Source organism: Anomaloglossus baeobatrachus, chromosome 11 (genome assembly GCF_048569485.1).
Source record: "Anomaloglossus baeobatrachus isolate aAnoBae1 chromosome 11, aAnoBae1.hap1, whole genome shotgun sequence".
Taxonomy (NCBI): Eukaryota; Metazoa; Chordata; class Amphibia; order Anura; family Aromobatidae; genus Anomaloglossus; species Anomaloglossus baeobatrachus.
The window spans coordinates 59,187,812-59,208,184 of NC_134363.1; the positions used below are offsets into that span (position 1 = coordinate 59,187,812).

The 20,373-nt window shown below is 43.8% G+C and overlaps 1 protein-coding gene across 1 annotated transcript in view; it reads left to right on the forward strand.

Moving 5' to 3' along the window:
- LOC142256969 (leukocyte antigen CD37-like) overlaps positions 1–20,373 on the forward strand; it is a 119,786-nt gene that overhangs the window by 98,189 nt on the left and 1,224 nt on the right. The window contains exons 6-8 of the mRNA XM_075328993.1: positions 1,510–1,614; positions 4,071–4,301; positions 4,770–4,853. Coding sequence (XP_075185108.1) covers positions 1,510–1,614; positions 4,071–4,301; positions 4,770–4,853 — 420 coding nt within the window. The remainder of the gene's footprint in view (positions 1–1,509; positions 1,615–4,070; positions 4,302–4,769; positions 4,854–20,373) is intronic.

Here is a 20,373-nt window from a genome sequence, read left to right on the forward strand (position 1 = left end):
GCTTTACACGCTACGATATCGTTAATGTTTTATCGTCGGGCTCACGTTGTTAGTGACGCACATCCGGCGTAATTAACGATATCGCAGTGTGTGATACTTACCAGCGACCTTAAGCGACCTCAAAAAGGGTGAAAATCGTTCACCATGGAGAGGTCGTCCCAAAACCAAAAATTGGTAATGGTTGATTATCGATGTGGTTCGTCGCTCCTGCAGCAACACACATCGCTGTGTGTAACACCGGATGAGCGAGGAACGTCTCCTTACCTGCCACCGGCCGCAATGCGGAAGGAAGAAGGTGGGCAGAATGTTACGTCCCGCTCATCTCCGCCCCTCCGCTTTGATTGGCCGGCCGCTTAGTGACGTCGCGGTGACGCCGAACGTCCCTCCCCCTTGAGGGAGGTATTGTTCGGCAGTCACAGCGACGACGCCGACCAGGTAAGTGCGTGTGACGCTGCCGTAGCGATAATGTTCGCTGCGGCAGCGATCACACGATATCGCATCCACGACGGGGGCGGGTGCTTACACGCTCGATATCACTAGCAATTGCTAGCCATGTCGTAGCGTGTAAAGCCCGCTTAAGGCCTCCTTCAGACGTCAGTGTTTTTTCTTGAATGCAAAAAACAGTCCTAGTTTTATTGTCACACTAGGTACGGGGAAGTACTAAGCAAAAGGGAAGGGATGAGAAATCCTGTGTCTAGGGAAAGGGAAGATGATGACCCCTGACCAAACCTACTGTTGGTCCCTGAGGTCCCTCACTACCCTATATAGGTTCCTCACCTATGCGCTGAGCAGGATATCTGGCCCTATGTATCCCTACCCTAGTGCTGGACCCTAAATAGGGAACGGTTGGGATGAGCTCTTCGTGAACCCCACTAAATACTATAGACGACACAAGGAGGACACACATAGGGAAAAGCATGATCTACCTATCAACAGATGACACCGGTAGAAGTTTAGTAAAGTTTTCAGCAACAATACAACAGTTGATTCAAGCCTGCTTGCAATCAAGGCTTGAATGAACTGAAAATATCACCAGCACCAGTCAGAGCAAGGAAAGGGTAATTAAGCACCAAGAGAATGCTGATGATCAGCAGCTGGGTGGAAGGTGAGCTCCTGCTGGATCCAAAAGGGGGAGAGATGAATCCAGCAGGAAAGCTACCTATACCAATGATTACTGACAGCAGGAACATTCTGGGCAGCCAAACGCTGTGCCTTCTATGGACATAAACCACATGACTATCTGTCACCCGTAACATTTATTAGTGTTTTGTATCAAAGTTTCATCACACTTTTGTCAATTTTTCTATTTGAAAAAACAAAACAGTGAAAGATGTTTCTGAAGCTGAAGCGGAGACTCAACACTGGACTTTTTTTTTTTTTTAAACAAACTGTAGCTGGGAGAGAGGGGTTTTCTTAAACCAGAAAACCCCCTTTAATGATTCTAATGTGAAAAGATCAACAGCATTCATCATTATTATTCATTATTTTACTTTTTTATTATATCTCCAGATAAATGGTGCTGTGGGAAAGTTTGTGGAAAATATTATCAAGAACTACGATATTTCCACAAATCAAACAGAACAACAAGAAGGTTTGGATTTTGCACAGGAACAGGTACTCTCAATAATTGCAATATCTCTGATATATCCTCGCACTTTCTACATTGCAATAAAGTGTTGAGAAGCTTTTCTCGTCCATTCATTCATGAACCTTTCTCCATGGCAATGGCTATCACAGCCCCATCTCTACTTGGAGGTGTAACATGAAGCTCCTGTATCCCTTTGTATATTCTGTAACAAGGTTCCACATCTACCACGTGCATTTATAAAACCACTGCTGCCTTCCTATATGGCAGAGATGGCTTCAGAGACCATCAAGATTTATACCCATGTGTGACTTGTACCTGCGCACCCCTTACAGTTACACCACTCTTTTGCACAAGGTAGTTGTATTGTGCTCTTGAATTTCATGGTCAATACTAAGTGATCTAAAATAAATCCTAAAAATAAGTAGGCAGATCCAAATACTATTGATACAAAGGAGAGTTGTTTGTCCCAAAAATATAATTAAAAAAAAAATACAAAACTGACCAGCACCTCCTAATAGAATAAACAAAGTGTGAACAGGTGCAAGCTGCTATGCCTGTATAGTGCACAAAGAAAAATATTGTAAAAACTCTAATATTCTATTATTAAAGAGAACCAACCACCAGAATTTTCCTGTATAAACTAAAGTCAAAGCTATACTGGCGCTATCATGCTGATTCTATACATACCTTTAGTTGTGAGATCGGATGTATAGTTTCTGAAATACAGGCAAGTAAAGTATGTGAAATGCACTGTTATTTGATTGACAGCAGCTACAGACTATCTAATAGGTGGGTCGAGTTTCGCTAGTTATTCCTGCCCCTGACTGCTGCCTGTCCTTCTTCCCCCTGTCTCTGTTATTGCAGGGGGAGGAGAGAGGGGAAGGACAGGCAGCAGACAGGGGCGGGATAACTAGCAAAACCCGACCCACCTATTAGATATTCTGTAGCTGCTATCAATCAAATAACAGTGCATTTCACACACACACACACACACACACACACACACACACACACACACACACACACACACTTTACTTGCCTGTATTTCAGAAACTATACATCTGATCTCACAACTTAAGGTATGTATAGGGCCAGCATGACAGGGCCAGTATAGCACTGGCTTTAGTTTATATAGGAAAATTCGAGTAGTTGGTCCTCTTTAAGAGAAATTGCAGCCACTATGAAAAACATAGGCTCCCATGAGAGGATAATCATTTACAAAGACCAAACTTGTCCTCTGATAATATGCTCTTTTTATTATTGCCTATGGTTTTCCCTTGTTTTGTTGGACATCACTTTACGATTATTTGGTATAATCAAAACTAAGGACTTTATTGTCGCAGAGAGATATTACACTCCCCTGTTATGTTACGGCATGGACTTATTTTAGCAAACCATTTTAGTGATCAATTACTTCTTCTTATGAGATTAATTTTCTGTATAATGTGATGTTACTTTGTTTTAAAATAAAATAAAAAGCAACATAATGCAAATTGTGCTTCAGAATTGTTATATGATGGCGAATGCAAGTATTTAGTTAAAATTGGGGAGATGATAGACCTATTTATAGAAAGAGCAGCCATTAGTTGTTTTTGTTTTACAGATGGGGTGCGGTGTTTGGCCAATGTGATTAACATAAAGCCACCCAAAGTGGTGCTAGGAATCATAGATATAACACTCAAGGCCGGTGTATGGGCAGCTAGCGTGATTAGTGGACAGACTGGGCCCCAGGGGGGACCTGGGTATATCCTATAGTAGGAGGGGCTTAACTAAGTACCCACCGCGAGACTGACGCCAGTACCACTCCCAGTGCAGTGACTGGGACTGTGGCAGCTGAACCCCCAGGACAGGTGACGGACTCAGATATTGATGGGATGACTGAGGCAAGCTGGACAGGCAGGTACTGACAGGAATGGTGGGCACAGCAGGGATAGACAGGTATGGGAAGGCAGACTCAGGTGTAGGTATCAGACACAGGGATAACGGGACCTGACAACCAGCTAGCAGACTTGGATACTAAATAACTGAATGTGTGGCCCAGGCACCTACCCTAATGGGAGGGTGCATTAAATACACAGTGCCTCTCAGCAATCGGCTGCGAGGCATTTGTAGGAAATGGTGTGCAAGTCCTTTATGAGGAGAGCTGGTGTGCGCATGCAGGTCTTAGGTTTATTCCTGGGAACCCTATTTGGCATGCACAGGGCCCGGGAGGTGAAGGAGGCAGCAACACAAGTGGATGACGGGGGAACTGTGAGGGAGGACGCAACCTGGCCGGGGTGATGTGTAAGTCAGCATATCTGCAGAGATGCCGGCACTACAATAGCGATGGGAGAAGCGGTCAGAAGACATCTGCTCTTTTTCATCACTGGGATCTCTGTCGACTGAGCAGTGACGTAAATTTCTTTAAGCAATTTCAGAAATGTCTGGAAAACTGACCCCAGAAGTAAGCATAGCATCACTATCCATTGCCCTCTTGTTGCAGATGAGCTGCTGTGGCTGGTTCACACCAGAAGACTGGATGAGAAATCCAAAAATCTCTGAAAATTCATCAGTCAACTTGTATCCCTGCTCCTGTAGAAATTCATCTTCCTTCCTTTCTAACTCAAACATCAATGGCACCGCTAATAGTTCTGACATCTCCATACCCCTGCCGGAGCAAAGGAGTGGATTCTGTATAGCCACCGCTAGGGACAATTGGCCTGTATACAAGACAGTAAGTGGAAACTTCCAAAAGATTTAAAGGGGCTTTTCAGGACTTAACATGAAACTAAACTTTTGAAAACATTCATATATGAGGATGTTTTATTTATGGGGATTGAGACCCCCATGGACACTCAAATTAAGAGTTCATTCAGGTGAATGTATAATATGGACATGTGGTGTCCAAATAAAGATTGGACTGCCCACTGACCAATATAATCCAATAGGGCTGTTCAGATTTCATTTTTTCACATGGACCAAGTGTTTCCTATCCTAAACTACATACCTGAAATACAATTTTCATTTGTAGAACTAATGTACTACATATCTTTTTATATGCCATCTTTTAACTATTATATTTTATCGCTTTATACCAATCATCAAAACATACACTTTCATGATGTAAAGTATTAAATTGTTAATTGTAGTAACTTTTTTCAGTGTTTTTATTTTTAAGTAACCTTTTTCTTTCCTATTTTAGGGCTGTATGAACAGTATTCATGCATTTATAACAAATAATTTAATCTGCATTATTGGAGTATGCATAGGCATCGCCTTGTTAGAGGTGAGTATTATTACAAGATAGTCACTGATTATTTTCATATTTATTCGACATTTCTAGTCATCAGAGGTTATTAAAGAGGTTTTTCACTACTAATGCAATCCCCTTTCTTTTATCCTAACCCTTCCTAACTAAAGGCCCAGTCACACACAACGACTTACCAGCGATCCCGAAAACGATGCGACCTGATAGGGATCGCTGGTAAGTCGCTGGGAGGTCGCTGGTGAGATGTCACACAGTCAGACCTTACCAACGATGCAGGAACAATACAGGTCGCAGTAGCGACCTGTATAAAGATCTCAGCAGTCACTGGGACTCTGTCACACAGTGTCAAACACAGTGATGCATCCTGCCCAGCAGGACATCGCCTTTGAAGAAAATGGCCTGGACCATTCTGCAATGACTAGCGATCTCACAGCAGGGGCCTGATCGCTGGTAGATGTTGTGGAGACACGGGGCTCAGTGGGTGCTCTTGTCCACTAAAACCCGCCGCCTTTAGAAAGACAGCGTGGCTCAGGGCTCATCCCAACTGAACGCCGGCCTCCTTAACCGTGGGCGTAACACTACTCAGACAACACAGGGTGAGGGAACCACAATAATTAGACTTTATTGGATCCCCAAACAATTAACGGCACATAACACATAACCAGCAAAACACACAAATGTAACAGGCAACAGAGTCTCACCCTTCCGCTGGCTCACCAGGGATTTAGAATGTCCATGCCTCACAGGTTCCAGGGCTACTCACTCCAGTCCAGCAGCACCCCGCTTTTGGCGGGCACCCACCATGACTAGAATAACGCCAGATTTAGGAAGCTGTGTGAGGTCTGCAAAGTCTGTAACAAGTGACTGAACTGTCCCAACCTGAGTGTCCTCCTTAGGTAGTCCTGGTTTGATGCTAAAATCCTGGCAGCCGGAGTCGAAATCCCTAGGCTGTGGATATGGTCTCCAACCGGGTCTGGAGTCCCTAGATTGAAGCCATAAGATATCCTGATCCTCTAGTCAGCTCCAAAGAGCTTAGACTGGATCCATCAACCTTCATCAACCCTGGTGGCTTAAAGAAGTCCCTTTTATAGCCATAACCTTCCCTTAGGATACACTGCGTCCTCATCGATTGGTTGGACAAGATTGCTTCTCCCATTGGATGAATTTCAAGCTGCATGGATAATGTTCATTTAAATGATGTGCATAGAAAGACTCAGTATATCTACATGGAGTCGGCAAGTCACCGACTAGACAATGGCTACTAAGGTAATTACATTATCAATACACAACTACAATACAATTACTGAAAAAGTCTGGAGAACAATACGTCTGGCTTTCAGTGGCCAACACAATTACATTGAGTCAACAAGAGTCTTGTAAAAACAATGAGGGACTTCTCCCCCCGTCTATAGACAATCTATCATGCTGTCTGGCTGGATTTTAAGAAACTTTAACCCATGAGAGTCCATGTCATCACAGATGTCACACATAACAAGATCGCTAACGGGATTGCTACTGCGTCACAAAAACCGTGACTCAGCAGCGATCTCGCTAGCGATCTCGTTATGTGTGACGGTACCTTAACACCTTCCTACTACTACTATCTACTCTACTACTGTAAGGTTATCTTTAAGAGGCTTGTAAATACCTTTATTGTTGTTGTAGCTTTGATCCTTCTGGCTGCGGACCAGAATCGGACCAACTGAGCAGGGGCACGTGACTGGCAGAGAGGTGAGTGAAGTGTAATCTGGGCATTCGTGCCCAGACTGCGGTCACTCACAGAGTGGCAGCTTGGGCACACATGCCCAGATCATACTTCACTCTCCTCTTAGCCCCAAGAGGGACGTGCTCTGCTCAGTCTGTCCAATTCCAGTCTGCAGCCGGAAGGATCAAAGCTACAACAACAGTTAAAGTATTTACAAGCCTCTTAGAGATAAGCTTACAGGAGCAGAGTAGATAGCATAGGTATTATATTAGGAAAGTGTTAGTTAAGAAATGTTAGGATAAAAGAAAGGGGATCACATTAGTAGAGGAAAACCTCTTTACACCCCCATACACTGTACATTGCTGACGCCCAAACAATGGTTTAGCTGATGGCTTGGTGGGCAGCTGTCTTGCCCAACTCTCTAATACACAGAAACATTCGCTCTGCTGAGCGTACCTGTGTTATCAACAATAGAGCTGCTGCTGGACACTTCTGGTGGCAGCTTATTTCTTACTGACCAAAACGATTGGCAGTCTGAAATTAGACATACTGGATATCTATCTTGACACCAAGGACAACATTACCATTGTTTTTTTTCTACGGCGAGTGGGTAGTGTCAGATGATCACATGGATAATCTCCTATTGCATTACTAAGGACCCCCACACACAACTGTAGGCTATACCCCATGATATTGGCATGGTTTAATGGCATTAGCCTAATGTTCATGCGGATCTTTAGTGACACAGTAGGAGATTATCCATGTAATCATCTGATACTGCCCAATTGGCATAGAAAAAAATAATGGTAACGTTGTTCTTAGTGTAACTGTCCGCTCAACAGGGTTTTAAGGACACCAGAAGAAGGCCCACCAGTCATAGGTATGAGTCAGATTGCCATCTGAGAGGTAAACCACCATGAGGTTTGTGATGGGAATCTTGTTTTTCTATAGTAAGAGTCATTAATTAAATATACAGTCAGTGACTTTGTATTAAATAGTCCTTCTTAAATATTGCAGCAGTTCATAAATAAGGAGTGTGAAAGTTTTATTGACCTCTGATTGATTTACTGATATACTGCCACAACAGTTTGTCCCCTTGCCATGCTGATAGCTCTGCTTCACATAACTCGTCTTATTTACTGCTCCATTCTATGTCCTGTTGTGTATAAATATGTGACTCTTCAGATTTTGTGTTAAAACATCACATTCCACTCGGACCAATATTAACCTATATGCCAGCACTCATGAGCTATTATTTTCTCAGCCCTAATCGGACCGAGAAAATAGTTACAGCATGCTGCAGGTGCAATGCGATCCTTGTTCTCTCCCACCCATTCAAGTCTATCAGGTGAGAGAAAAATCGCACTGCACTCGTGGTACACCAGTGTACTGCAAGTGCAGAGCGAGAATGGCAATAGCCGAGAACGGAGGAGAGAGGGAGATAAATCCCTCCCTCTCCTCCGCAGCGCCGGCCCTCTCCTCCTCAGCGCTGGCCCGCCCTTCCTCAGTGCCGGCCCGCCACCTGCAGCTGTGGTCCGATTGCATGATCGGACCTCAGTCGCAATGACACTCGCAAGACACTCAGCTCCTGCTGTGCTGCCAGCATGAGCCGAGTGTCATGCGAGGATCGCAGAAGTCCCCGTGTGGCCCTGGCCTTATACTGAATCTGATGAAGAGACCTGAGTAGTCTTGAAAGCTTGCTATATATTACCATCTATTCAGTTAGCTATTAAAAGGTATCAACTACTGAGGACTCTCAATTCTTTTAAACAATTTTTTTATCTCTACTGGCTAACACGGTAAACAGATACATTTTACCTGTAACTTATTGTCGTGATTTACTACTTGGAGATGCAGATCTCCGATTGGAACATACCCAACCCAAGCCATCAGAGAGCACACCATCTTTGACAGCATAATGAGGATCACATGCTAAGTAGTTGAGGTTTTCAAATCACTGAATATAAAAAAAACCCCACCATATAGCTGATCAGAATAGCAGATATACATCTATCTTGGAAAACTACAAGAGACAGATGGTATCTGCATTGTCCATGGTGATCGGTGAAGATGTCAGAAGAGATAGAATTATTACGTAAAATAAAAAAAACCAACCACAGAAAAAATGTCAACCATTCTAAATCAATACTAATAATTTAAAAATGTATATTATTCTTCATACATAATTGGATTGGGGAAGCTTCATACGGCTCAGGGTTATTTACTGCTCAGAGAGGAAGCTGTACTCCTTACTAGATTTGCAATTTACTGTTATTTTTGCAAATGATTTTTACAAATGTGCAGGAAGTGAGATCACACCTCCTGCCGCGGGGATTTACACTCTTCTTCACATGTCTAAATACAGACTGTTTCTCTATAGAATATTTACATTATTTTGTGAGGCCCCCGCATCCTCCTTCATCCGGACTAGAGGAATTAAAGACTGAGACTAACCTTTGTACTTTGCCTATCAGTTTTTGCAGTTTATCGGCCACATTCTGGCTTTGGTTCTAGAGAAAAGATTAATGAGAAGTTCTTCAGATGATATCCTGTTCTTCCCAGTCAGGTTATGTCTTGTGTGATCTTTGGTTTGTTTGCTATTGACTTCCAGTCCACCTTAAGAATCTTTTGCGGTGTCTTTTTGCATATATGTGTGCCCTTTTTGTTTACATTTGGTAATTCTTTACTTAATCTTTTTTTTTTCTCAATCTAAATATATTCAAATTAATTTGTCCTGAATAATTCATATCTTTATAGCAACCAGAATATTATTCTTATTAAAAAGTGGTCACTCTGATGCAGTTTGTTTAAAGAACAAACAAACAGTGCATTACTCACTCTCCCTGGGTCCACTGCATTGTCTGCAGCCCTAATGACAAGTCTACAGCACTGCAGTTAATCACTGTGATCAACAGCCCTGCCCGAGTTGACTACACAAGCCCTTTAGACCCGCTGAGCTCAATAATGCTATGACGTGACGTGATGTCAGTCATAGAGACAATAACAGACACCAGGAGCAGAAACGGAGACTCGGAGCTGGACCTGGAGAACATTAGCTAAAGTACCTTATGTTTTTGTAAATAAAATAAGGAAATAAAAACTAAGAAGTGCCGAAACCCCTCCATACTGCATACAAACAGAGCCGGAAGGACCCGAATGATGACCAAAGTGGGGACTATCTGACTTTTATCACCTTGTCTGCCATTTACTAGATAAAATAGTGTTTGGTCTGCAAAGGAGATTCTGAACAGTTTCCGAAATGGATCTGACGAGAGCCTTTATCAGGACTAATTTATAGATCTAAACATGTTCACAGCACGGCCTGGTAGATACCATGCATATATTGAACCAAACTCTAAAGCTGGTGTCACACTAAACGACAGCGACAACGACGTCGCTGTTACGTCACCATTTTCGGTGACGTAACAGCGACCTTGTAAGTCGCTGTTATGATCGCTGCTTAGCTGTCAAACACAGCAGAAGCAGCGATCATAACGTCGCTGTGCTACATGTTCAGAGAGCAGGGAGCCGCGCTTAGCGCTGGCTCCTTGCTCTCCTGCAGCACACATCGGGTTAATTAACCCGATGTGTGCTGCAGCTACATGTCACAGTTCAGAGAGCAGGGAGCCGCGCTTAGCGCTGGCTCCTTGCTCTCCTGCAGCACACATCGGGTTAATTACCCGATGCATACTGCAGCCACATGTCACAGTGCAGGAGCCGGCACTGGCAGCAAGAGCGGAGGCTGGTAACCAGCGTAAACATCGGGTAACCAGGGAAAGGTCTTCCCTTGGTTACCCAATGTTTACGCTGGTTACAGCTTACCGCAGCTGCCAGTGCCGGCTCCTGATCGCTTCATTTCGTCGCTCTCTCGCTGTCACACACAGCGATGTGTGTGTCACAGCGGGAGAGTGACGACCAAAAAATGAAGCTGGACATTCAGCAACGACCGGCGACCTCACAGCAGGGGCCAGGTCGTTGCTGGATGTCACGCACAGCGACAGCGACGGGACGTCGCTGCAACGTCACAGAAAATGGTGACGTAGCAGCGACGTCGTTGTCGTCGTCGTTATGTGTGACACCAGCTTTAGGGGTGCTTCACACACAGCGAGCTCGCTGCCGAGATCGCTGCTGAGTCACGCTTTTTGTGACGCAGCAGTGACCTCATTAGCGATCTCGCTGTGTGTGACAATGAGCAGCGATATGGCCCCTGCTGCGAGATCGCTGCTCGTTACACACAGCCCTGGTTCGTTTTCTTCAAAGGCGCTCTCCCGCTGTGACACACAGATTGCTGTGTGTGACAGCGAGAGAGCGACAAATGAAGCGAGCAGGGAGCAGGAGCCGGCGTCTGACAGCTGAGGTAAGCTGTAACCAAGATAAACATCGGGTAACCAAGGTGGTTACCCGATATTTACCTTAGTTACCAGCCTCTGCAGCTCTCATGCTGCCTGTGCTGCCGGCTCCGGCTCTCTGCACATGTAGCTGCTGTACACATCGGGTTAATTAACCCGATGTGTACAGCAGCTAGGAGAGCAAGGAGCCAGCGCTAAGCAGTGTGCGCGGCTCCCTGCTCTCTGCACATGTAGCTGCATTACACATCGGGTTAATTAACCCGATGTGTACTGTAGCTAGGAGAGCAAGGAGCCAGCGCTCAGTGTGCGCGGCTCCCTGCTCCCTGCACACACAGCTAAGCGGTGTGCGCTGGTAACTAATGTAAACATCGGGTAACCATACCCGATGTTTACCTTAGTTACCAGTCTCCGCAGCTTCCAGACGGCGGCTCCGTGCAAGCGCAGCATCGCTTGCACGTCGCTGCTGGCTGGGGGCTGTTCACTGGTCGCTGGTGAGATCTGCCTGTTTGACAGCTCACCAGCGACCATGTAGCGATGCAGCAGCGATCCTGACCAGGTCAGATCGCTGGTCGGATTGCTGCTGCATTGCTAAGTGTGAAGGTACCCTTACCCATAATAGCACTGATTTAATTGATTCTACAGAAAAGTTCTATAAGTGCAGAATCCCATGTAGTCGACTGTAGTGTAGTGCCCAGTACAGGAGGCCTCACTTCTCTTAGCTCATACTAGAGGACTCACTTCCCTTACCTAATATACAAGGCCTCACTTCTCTAAAGGCCCAGTCACACTAAACAACTTACCAGCGATCCCAACAACGATACAATCTGATAGGGATCGCTGGTAAGTTGCTAGGAGGTCGCTGGTGAGATGTCACACTAAGCGACGCTCCAGCGATCCCACCAGCAACCTGACCTGGCAGGGATCGCTGGAGCTAGTGAGCTGTCACACAGGCAGATCTCACCAGCAACCAGTGACCAGCCCCCAGCGCCGCGTGGAAGCGATGCTGTGTTTGGTAACTAAGGTAAATATCGGGTAACCAACCCGATATTTACCTTGGTTACCAGCGCACACCGCTTAGCACTGGCTCCCTGCACACCTAGCCACAGTACACATCGGGTTAATTACCCGATGTGTACTCTGCTACATGTGCAAGGAGCAGGAGCCGGCTTCTGCGGACGCTGGTAACCACGTTAAATATCGGGTAACCAAGAAGCCCTTACCTTGGTTACCCGATATTTACCTTCGTTACCAGCGTCCGCCGCTCTCACACTGCCAGTGCCGGCTCCCTGTTCCCTGCACTCCTAGCCACAGCACACATCGGGTTAATTACCCGATGTGTACTCCAGCTACGTGTGCAGGGAGCAGGGAGCCGGCACTGGCAGTGTGAGAGTGGCGGACGCTGGTAACGAATGCAAATATTGGGTAAGCAAGGTAAGGGCTTCTTGGTTACCCAATGTTTACCGTGGTTACCAGCGTCCGCAGAAGCCGGCTCCCTGCTCACTGCACATTCAGTTGTTGCTCTCTCGCTGTCACACACAGCGATGTGTGCTTCATAGTGAGAGAGCAACAACTAAAAAATGGTCCAGGACATTCAGCAACAACCAGCGACCTCACAGCAGGGGCCAGGTTGTTGCTGGATGTCACACACAGCAACATCGCTAGCAACATCGCTGTTGCGTCACAAAAGTCGTGCCTCAGCAGCGATGTTGCTAGCGATGTTGCTTATTGAGACTTGGCCTTTACCGTATACACAAGGCCTTACCTCTCTTACCTATTACAAGGTCTCACTTCTATTACCTAATGCATGAGGCCTCTCTTCTCTTACCTAATACTGGAGGCCTCTCTTCTCTTACCTAATACTGGAGGCCTCTCTTCTCTTACCTAATACTGGAGGCCTCTCTTCTCTTACCTAATACTGGAGGCCTCACTTCTCTTACCCAATACACAAGGCCTCACTTTACTTACCTAATACTGGAGGCCTCTCTTCTCTTACCTAATACTGGAGGCCTCTCTTCTCTTACCTAATACTGGAGGCCTCACTTCTCTTACCCAATACACAAGGCCTCACTTCTCTTACCTAATACTGGTGGCCTCACTTCTCTTACCCAATACACAAGGCCTCACTTCTCTTACCTAATACTGGTGGCCTCACTTCTCTTACCCAATACACAAGGCCTCACTTCTCTTACCTAATACTGGTGGCCTCACTTCTCTTACCCAATACACAAGGCCTCACTTCTCCTACCTAATACACAAGGCCTTACTTACTTTCAATATAATATTATGGGAAACACAAAAAATGTGAATTGTGGATGAATTTAAACTCAAAATCTTAAGTAAGAGCGGACATTCTCTTTAACGGCATCTTTCCCTGCTGGTAAATGTGGTAAGAACATAACTGCACATTACCACTGCAACTTTGTTATTGTGGTCTTCTCTAACCACATAATCAGACTGACTTGAGGATAATAAGACATGGTATAATGCTAATATGTGCGGCTGTGCCGGTCTCTCACGCAGATGGTCAGCACTTAGGACTAGCATGGTAACTCTAGGCTATATCCCCTCTGACATTCTGTAAATTGCATTGAGGTTGCCAAGCTGAGTGCGGTCCCTTTTTAGTAATTAAGACACTTTATGCCGGTTTATTTTCTATAGTTGTTTTTCTTCGTTTTGTCTCGTTCCTCTTGTGTAAACACACCTGCTTGAAATGATTCTCTTCTGTTTCATGATTGCACAGTCTGCTTTCTGTTCCTCTTTTGTTTCCTTGTGTCACTGACCCCCTTATCTGCTCAGTGCATGTTGTGAACCTCATCAGCACATGATGGCGGGTGGGCTGGCTGAATCTTTCCACCTTCCTCTTCTCTGTTCTGTGACCTGTGCACAATAATAGTCCAACATTTTTTGGGTAAACCCTGCAAAAACAGATGGAAAAATGTGCAGAGTATCTATCCCTAGAGTGAAAAACCAAAAACATTATAGCATACCAAATAGATTCTTGAGTTTTTTACTATCGGGTTAAAGCTAAACCTGGGTCATGAACACTTTAAAGGAACCAAGACATTAATGATTCTATGACTTAAGAAATAATTGTCCTCACTGTTAATCACTTTGCAGCATTTTACGCATAATCCTGAAGCAGCCAATCTTGCAGAACATAGGATTTATTTTCCTGCTTGTCTGTTCTGTGACTACCTAAAGCCCTGCCTCCTCAGTCCACTGGGTGGGGCTTGGCAATCTTTTGGGCAAGGAAGCTTCTACTGGAGTCAGTTGTCTTACAGCAATACATCATTGAGGAGGTGGAGAGGAACATAGCTAAGCTCTTAAAAAAAAATCAGTAAAGTTTTCATTATATATTTCTCAGGTTTATTTGTAATGAGTCAAAATAGTATAAAAGAAAAGCCAGAAATTACAGGAGGAAATTATAAGATATCTTACATTGTGTTTGTATTTTCAGTGTTTACTGTTATTGGATTAAATAATCACCCCCAGGTGATTTTCCGTTTTTTTGCTTTTAGCTCGCCTTCTTCCGAGAGCCAAAAGTTTTTTATTTTCCATTAATATTGCAATATGAGGGCTTATTTTTTGTAGGACGAGTTGTCCTTTTTAAAGAAACTCTTAGTTTTACCATATAGTGTACTGGAAAACGGAAAAAAAAAAATCCAAGTGTGGTGAAATTGCAAAAAAAAGTGCAATTGCACTATTATGATGGTTTCTCAACCCTGAGTTGGAGAGGTGCAACTGGGGATTGTGGTGTTTGGTATTGTCCAGCGTTGGTGGGCCATCAGGAACTCCTGGACATGTTCTATTTAACATAGGCTGTTGTGGACATAAATATTCCATCGTCACCTAGTGTTAAGTCTTTATTTATTAGTGCCATAGACCATTTTCAATACCCTAGACAAGAAAATGTGCCTCATGGGTCAACAGCAAGGGTAAAAGATGGTAACTTCCAAAAAACAATTCTGCTGTTCTTCAAGGGTTGGGCTTGGTATTGTTGGTGAACCCTCTCTAGTAACGGAGGCTGAGCCACAATAAAGAGGCTATCAACAAGACGAGCTTTTCCTGAGTAAAGCAGCCATGTTAATGCAATCTCATAAAACCAAAGTATTACAACAGATCAGCTAAGTAATTACATATACAGTGAAACCTCGCTTAACGAGTAACCCAGTTAACGAGAATTTCGCTTAACAAGCAAAGCTTTCTGTAAATTTGTAACTCGGTTAACGAGAAAGCTGTGCTGTACGAGCAAAATACTCACTGCACACACTTCCGGTTCCGTACATCCACCGCACACTAACCCGCTCTTGCAGTCCACACAAACACAAACATGCACGCACAAAACACACACAAACATGCACGCACGCACGCACATGCAGTATTATGCTCACCTTACCTTCCGTTCCATCGCCGACCTCATGGTTCTTGTAGTTCGCCGGTGCATCGCAACGAGGGACGAATGCTCGCGGCGAACTACAAGACCCAGGAGGCCGGCGATGGAACGGAAGGTAAGGTGAGCATAATATGTGCACCTTCCGTTCCACCGCCGGCCTCCTGGATCCTGTAGTTCGCTGCTCCAGGCTGTGTATCGGTAACCATCGGCGACGAGACAGGAACTTCCCCTGCCAGCCGCTACTCAAAGGCAGCGCGCTGACCAATCAGAGGCAAGCGGCTCCTGCCTTTGACATCAGTGCTCTGGGTGCGTAAGTTCCTCCCTCGTTACCCGATACACAGCCCGTGCTAGCGAACAGCAAGTCCCAGCAGGCCGGCGATGGAACGGAAGGTAAGGTGAACATAATATGTGTGCATGCGTGTGAGTTTGTGTGAGTTTGTGTGTGTTTGTGCATGTGTGGAATGATAGAATAGGGGACCAGGATGGGACATTTAACAAGTTGTGGAAGGAATTGTCTGCATTGCAATGATTTCCTAAGTGAAATCTTGCTTTGCTGAACGAGTAACTTGGTTAACAAGCACAGTCCCAGAACGGATTGTTCTCGTTAACCAAGGTTCCACTGTATTCTATTAAGTCTCTCTAGGAAAACAATCCTCTGTGTGCTGAGTCTTCTGTGTGTTTACAGTGATGGTTTTTGGTTTGTTTTCCTCTATTTTTTTTATACTTTCTCGATAATAACTTGTAAATCACTGAGCTAATATCTTCAGCTTTTTGTGTCCTTGTTCTACAGAGACTTTTATTCGGAGTACTGGCAAGGTAACTAACATGGAAAAAATTACTAATGTCATGGGGCTTTTTTGGCCTTCTAGCATGGAGGCTCCATTACTTCCATTAGGTTGAAGAATGTTTATATGGAAGAATAAGCAAAATCACACCTGAGCAATACATGCGACTAGTTTCTCCATACAGCAGATGTTTTGAATCCGTCATCACCAACAAAGACTATTTTATAAAGTATTACATAGATTTCATTAAGTGTGTTCAATACTTTCTCCTTGTGCCATTTTTCATTATTACATATCACTAAATTTATGGACATCCCTGGTGTGCTTTCTCTTCCTGTGTGGATTGGATGGGATGTTACCGACAACTGGTGAGAAAATGATGTCAATATCACCTTTAGAAATATATTTACATAGAAAATTGGTGATGTGCTCAATACCAATTTAACCCACAAATATATATATATATATATATATATATATATATATATATATATATAATATATATATATATATATATATATATATATATATATATATATATATATATATATATATAATAAATATATATAATAAATAAATATATATATATATATATATATATATATATAATAAATATATATATATATAATAAATATATATATATATATTTATTTATGAATTAGGTGCTGAACACGTCACTAAGTCTCTAAGTGAATATATTTCTGATGGTGCTATTGACATGAATTTCTCACCGGATGTCAGTATATAGATGTCTCTCCATCGCTCCACAGGAGAGATGGAGAGAGAAGGAAGAAGAGAAAGGAAAGGGGGGAAGGAAAGCGTGAAGGGAAAGGTAGGACGTTAGGAAGGAGGTAGGGAAGTAAGGGAAAGAAGGAAAGAAAGGGGACTGAAGGATGGAAGGAAATAAGGAAGGTCGAGAGGGAGAGGAAAGAAGAAAAGAAAGGAAGGGAAGGGGGAGCAAATAAAAAAGGCCAGGAAAGAGGGAAGGGAAAAGAGCATTAGTTGAAGTCAAACTCATCTTTACTTGAAGAGTGTACAAAGCTTAGTGGCTACGTCTTCCGTTGGTGCAGAGACACAGGCATTAGGCGTAGAGTCACTGGATGGTGGGGTATGGTACAATTGTTTTCTGAGACTAAGGGGTACTTTGCATGTTGCGACATCGCTACTGCGATATCGTCGTGGACAAATCGAAAGTGACGCACATCCGGCGCCAGTAACGACGTCGCAACGTATAAAGCCTAGATGCACCTATAAACGATCGCAAAAGCATCGTAAATCGGTGATCTGTGCAGTGTCAGACATTTCCATAATGTCGCACCAATAGGAGATACAATGTTGTTCCTGCGGCAGCACACATCGCTGTGTGTGAAGCCGCAGGAGCGAGGAACATCTCCTACCTGCATCCCAGCTGCAATGCAGAAGGAAGGAGGTGGGCGGGATGTTTACGTCTCGCTCATCTCCGCCCCTCCGCTTCTATTGGCTGCCTGCCGTGGGACGTTGCTGTGACGCCGCACGACCCGCCCCCTTAGGAAGGAAGCAGGTCGCCGGCCAGAGCAACGTCGCAGGGCAGGTAAGTGCATGGGAAGCTGCTGTAGCGATAATGTTCGCTACGGCAGCTATCACAAGATATCGCATGTGCGACGGGGGCGGGGACTATCGCGCTCGGCATTGCTATCATCGGCTAGCGATGTTGCAGCGTGCAAAGTACCCCTAAATCTTAGCCTTAGTATGAACCTTTTTGATGGTAGGAGCTACACGCTTCACACTATTCCTTCACTGTAAGAAGGGCAGCAAACCTTCAGCATCCAGGACCAAACCAGTCTACTACTGAGGGCTCTACGCTGAGGCTGTGGCCTCCAACAAATGACAGTCAGTGGTCTGAGCACTGGAGGACACAGACAGAAGAGGGCCCCTATGCCAGAACAGTATATGGGCCATCTTTAATCCAATAAGTTACACAATTTCACGTGCTTTGGCAGTGGTCATGGCCCCATTAACTCTTGGGCCTTAGTTACACCAATGATATGTCCGCTCCTGGGTCTAAGCATATAAAATTAGGGAAATTCCCCAGTCTAGTTAACTTTGCCAGTACCAGATGTGTGTAAACTGCAATGTCATATGAATTAAAGTGAACAATACACAATAGTAACACACATGATTAAAACGGCCATACAAAACCATGCATTACAGTAGTGCCTTATCCTCATACTTGGGGTATTATATCTGAGTTCATGTTACATCTTCCCAGTGCAGCCTATAAAATGATGATATCCTCTTATTGGCAGCTATGGAAAATTAGCTTCTTTCTGTCTGCACAAAATCTGAATATACGAGTCCATTTCCGCCAGCAATGTATATAATATGCATCATTTGCTCAATGCAGGTTTTTAATGTGAACTAGTATAAGTTAATGGGATACATGGCCCTGTGCCGCTATTTGTCCTCATGGGGGCACCTACTCCCTCCTTTAAACTTTTGAACCTCTGCCTGTATGGGGACAGCTGTGATGTGAGGCCCCGGAGCAGAACTAGATCCAATGTGCTGCACCTGCTGTAATCGCTCAGACAAATTAATATACAGTATATTATTTAGTAATACAAATGTAGAAACTGTAACAAAAAAAACCCCAAAAAAATACTTTGTAAAAATGTTTGAAATGTACGTTTTTCTTTTCCTTTACAAAAGTTGAAATACACACAGAAATAAATCTTTCTCCTCCTTTACATTGCAGGGACATTCCAGAAGTCATTGCATTAACTTTTATCTACCAAAGCCGGAATAGGCAGATTTCAAATGTCCATGATGCAATCCTATTAAAATCTTCTCGTTCAGATAATCAAACAATTTTTCCTTTTTTTTCCATGATACATGGGGTTAATTTTTGTCATTTATATTTCCTGAAGTTGGGGGTATACGTGAAAAATAATAGGAAATATGTGTGTCACGGTTTCAATGTGTGGAGCATCTTGTGCTCTGTTATGTTCTGCCATGCTCTCCTGCAGTGACGGTTCTTGCATGTTCTGTTGCGCAGAGCGTTTTGCAGGTTAGATGCTCTGCTGTTTGTTTTGAGCTCCTGTGGATGGGTTGTTTCTCAGCACTGGGTCCTATGCTGGTGCTGGGAGGTGCTTTCTCAGATGCTCCTCATTCCGGGTGATTGCTCTGTTTCATTAAGGAGCATGTTCTCCCGGAACATCGCCAGTCGTATTTCCTGGTTCCACAGTAAGTGCGGAACATCGTCAGTCGTATTTCCTGGTTCCACAATAAGTACTTTTGGCTCTCGTTTGTGTACAGTTATCAGATCTTGGCTTCTCGACCCTGGACTGTAGTTGACTCTTCTCTGCCCACCCCCCTGACTTTGTCGTTACCTTCTCCCTTCTGACCTTCTCCTGACCACGTCTCCTCCTGCTCAGTTTCCGATACGTACACTCCTGGAATCCTGACCCTCGGCCTGTATCTTGCTCTCGTCTCTACCTGCCCCCTTTGTTCTGTCGTGTTCTTCTGGTTCCGGATCCTGGCTAGTTTTACTACCTCTCCGTTCACACTGCACGCAAGTAGTATCTAGCGCCACCTAGTGATTAAAAAAATGACGGTCCATCTTGTTAAATTATTATGTATAAACACGTGTTTGTATGTGATTATACATATTAAGTTTACAAGACGGACAGTCATTTTTATAATTTCTATATTTTTTTGTATGTTTGTATACTTACCAAGACTCCTGTTGAAGGTCAGCATATTGACCAAAACGTCTCCTGTGATAAAACTGTTTGCTGTAAATAAAAAAAGTCTTCTAATAATTTCCACTTTGGAGTGCCTAGTTCAATTATATTTAGTATATCAATGCCTATGCTGGAATCAAATATACAAATATATAAGCCCTAAACCAATAAGGCCAACCTAAATTAAGAAAGTGCAGTATACCTCATATCTGCCTGTGATAAAGCCACTGGTATAAACCTAGTGTAACCCCATTATACCTCCCTGATGAAGAGGTGAAACATGTGTTGGGACACAGGAGGCCTCACAATGGGTTTTTGATAGGTTGGTATTTTACTTTCCTCGCTTTTTAGCATAATGGGGTTACATATTATCCTGCCCCCATTCATGCATAGCATTATTACATATGATTGTAATTTATACCAATTTATTCTGGTGGTGAGGTCATCCCTTACTATTGGACTACTTTATTTTTATTATTTTTTATATATTGTAAATTTTCTAAATAAAATTGAGTTTTAATTATTGAGTTGTTTGCACCATTTTTCTTTAGGAAATGTAGGGGTGCTTCCCTATACTAAATTGTTAG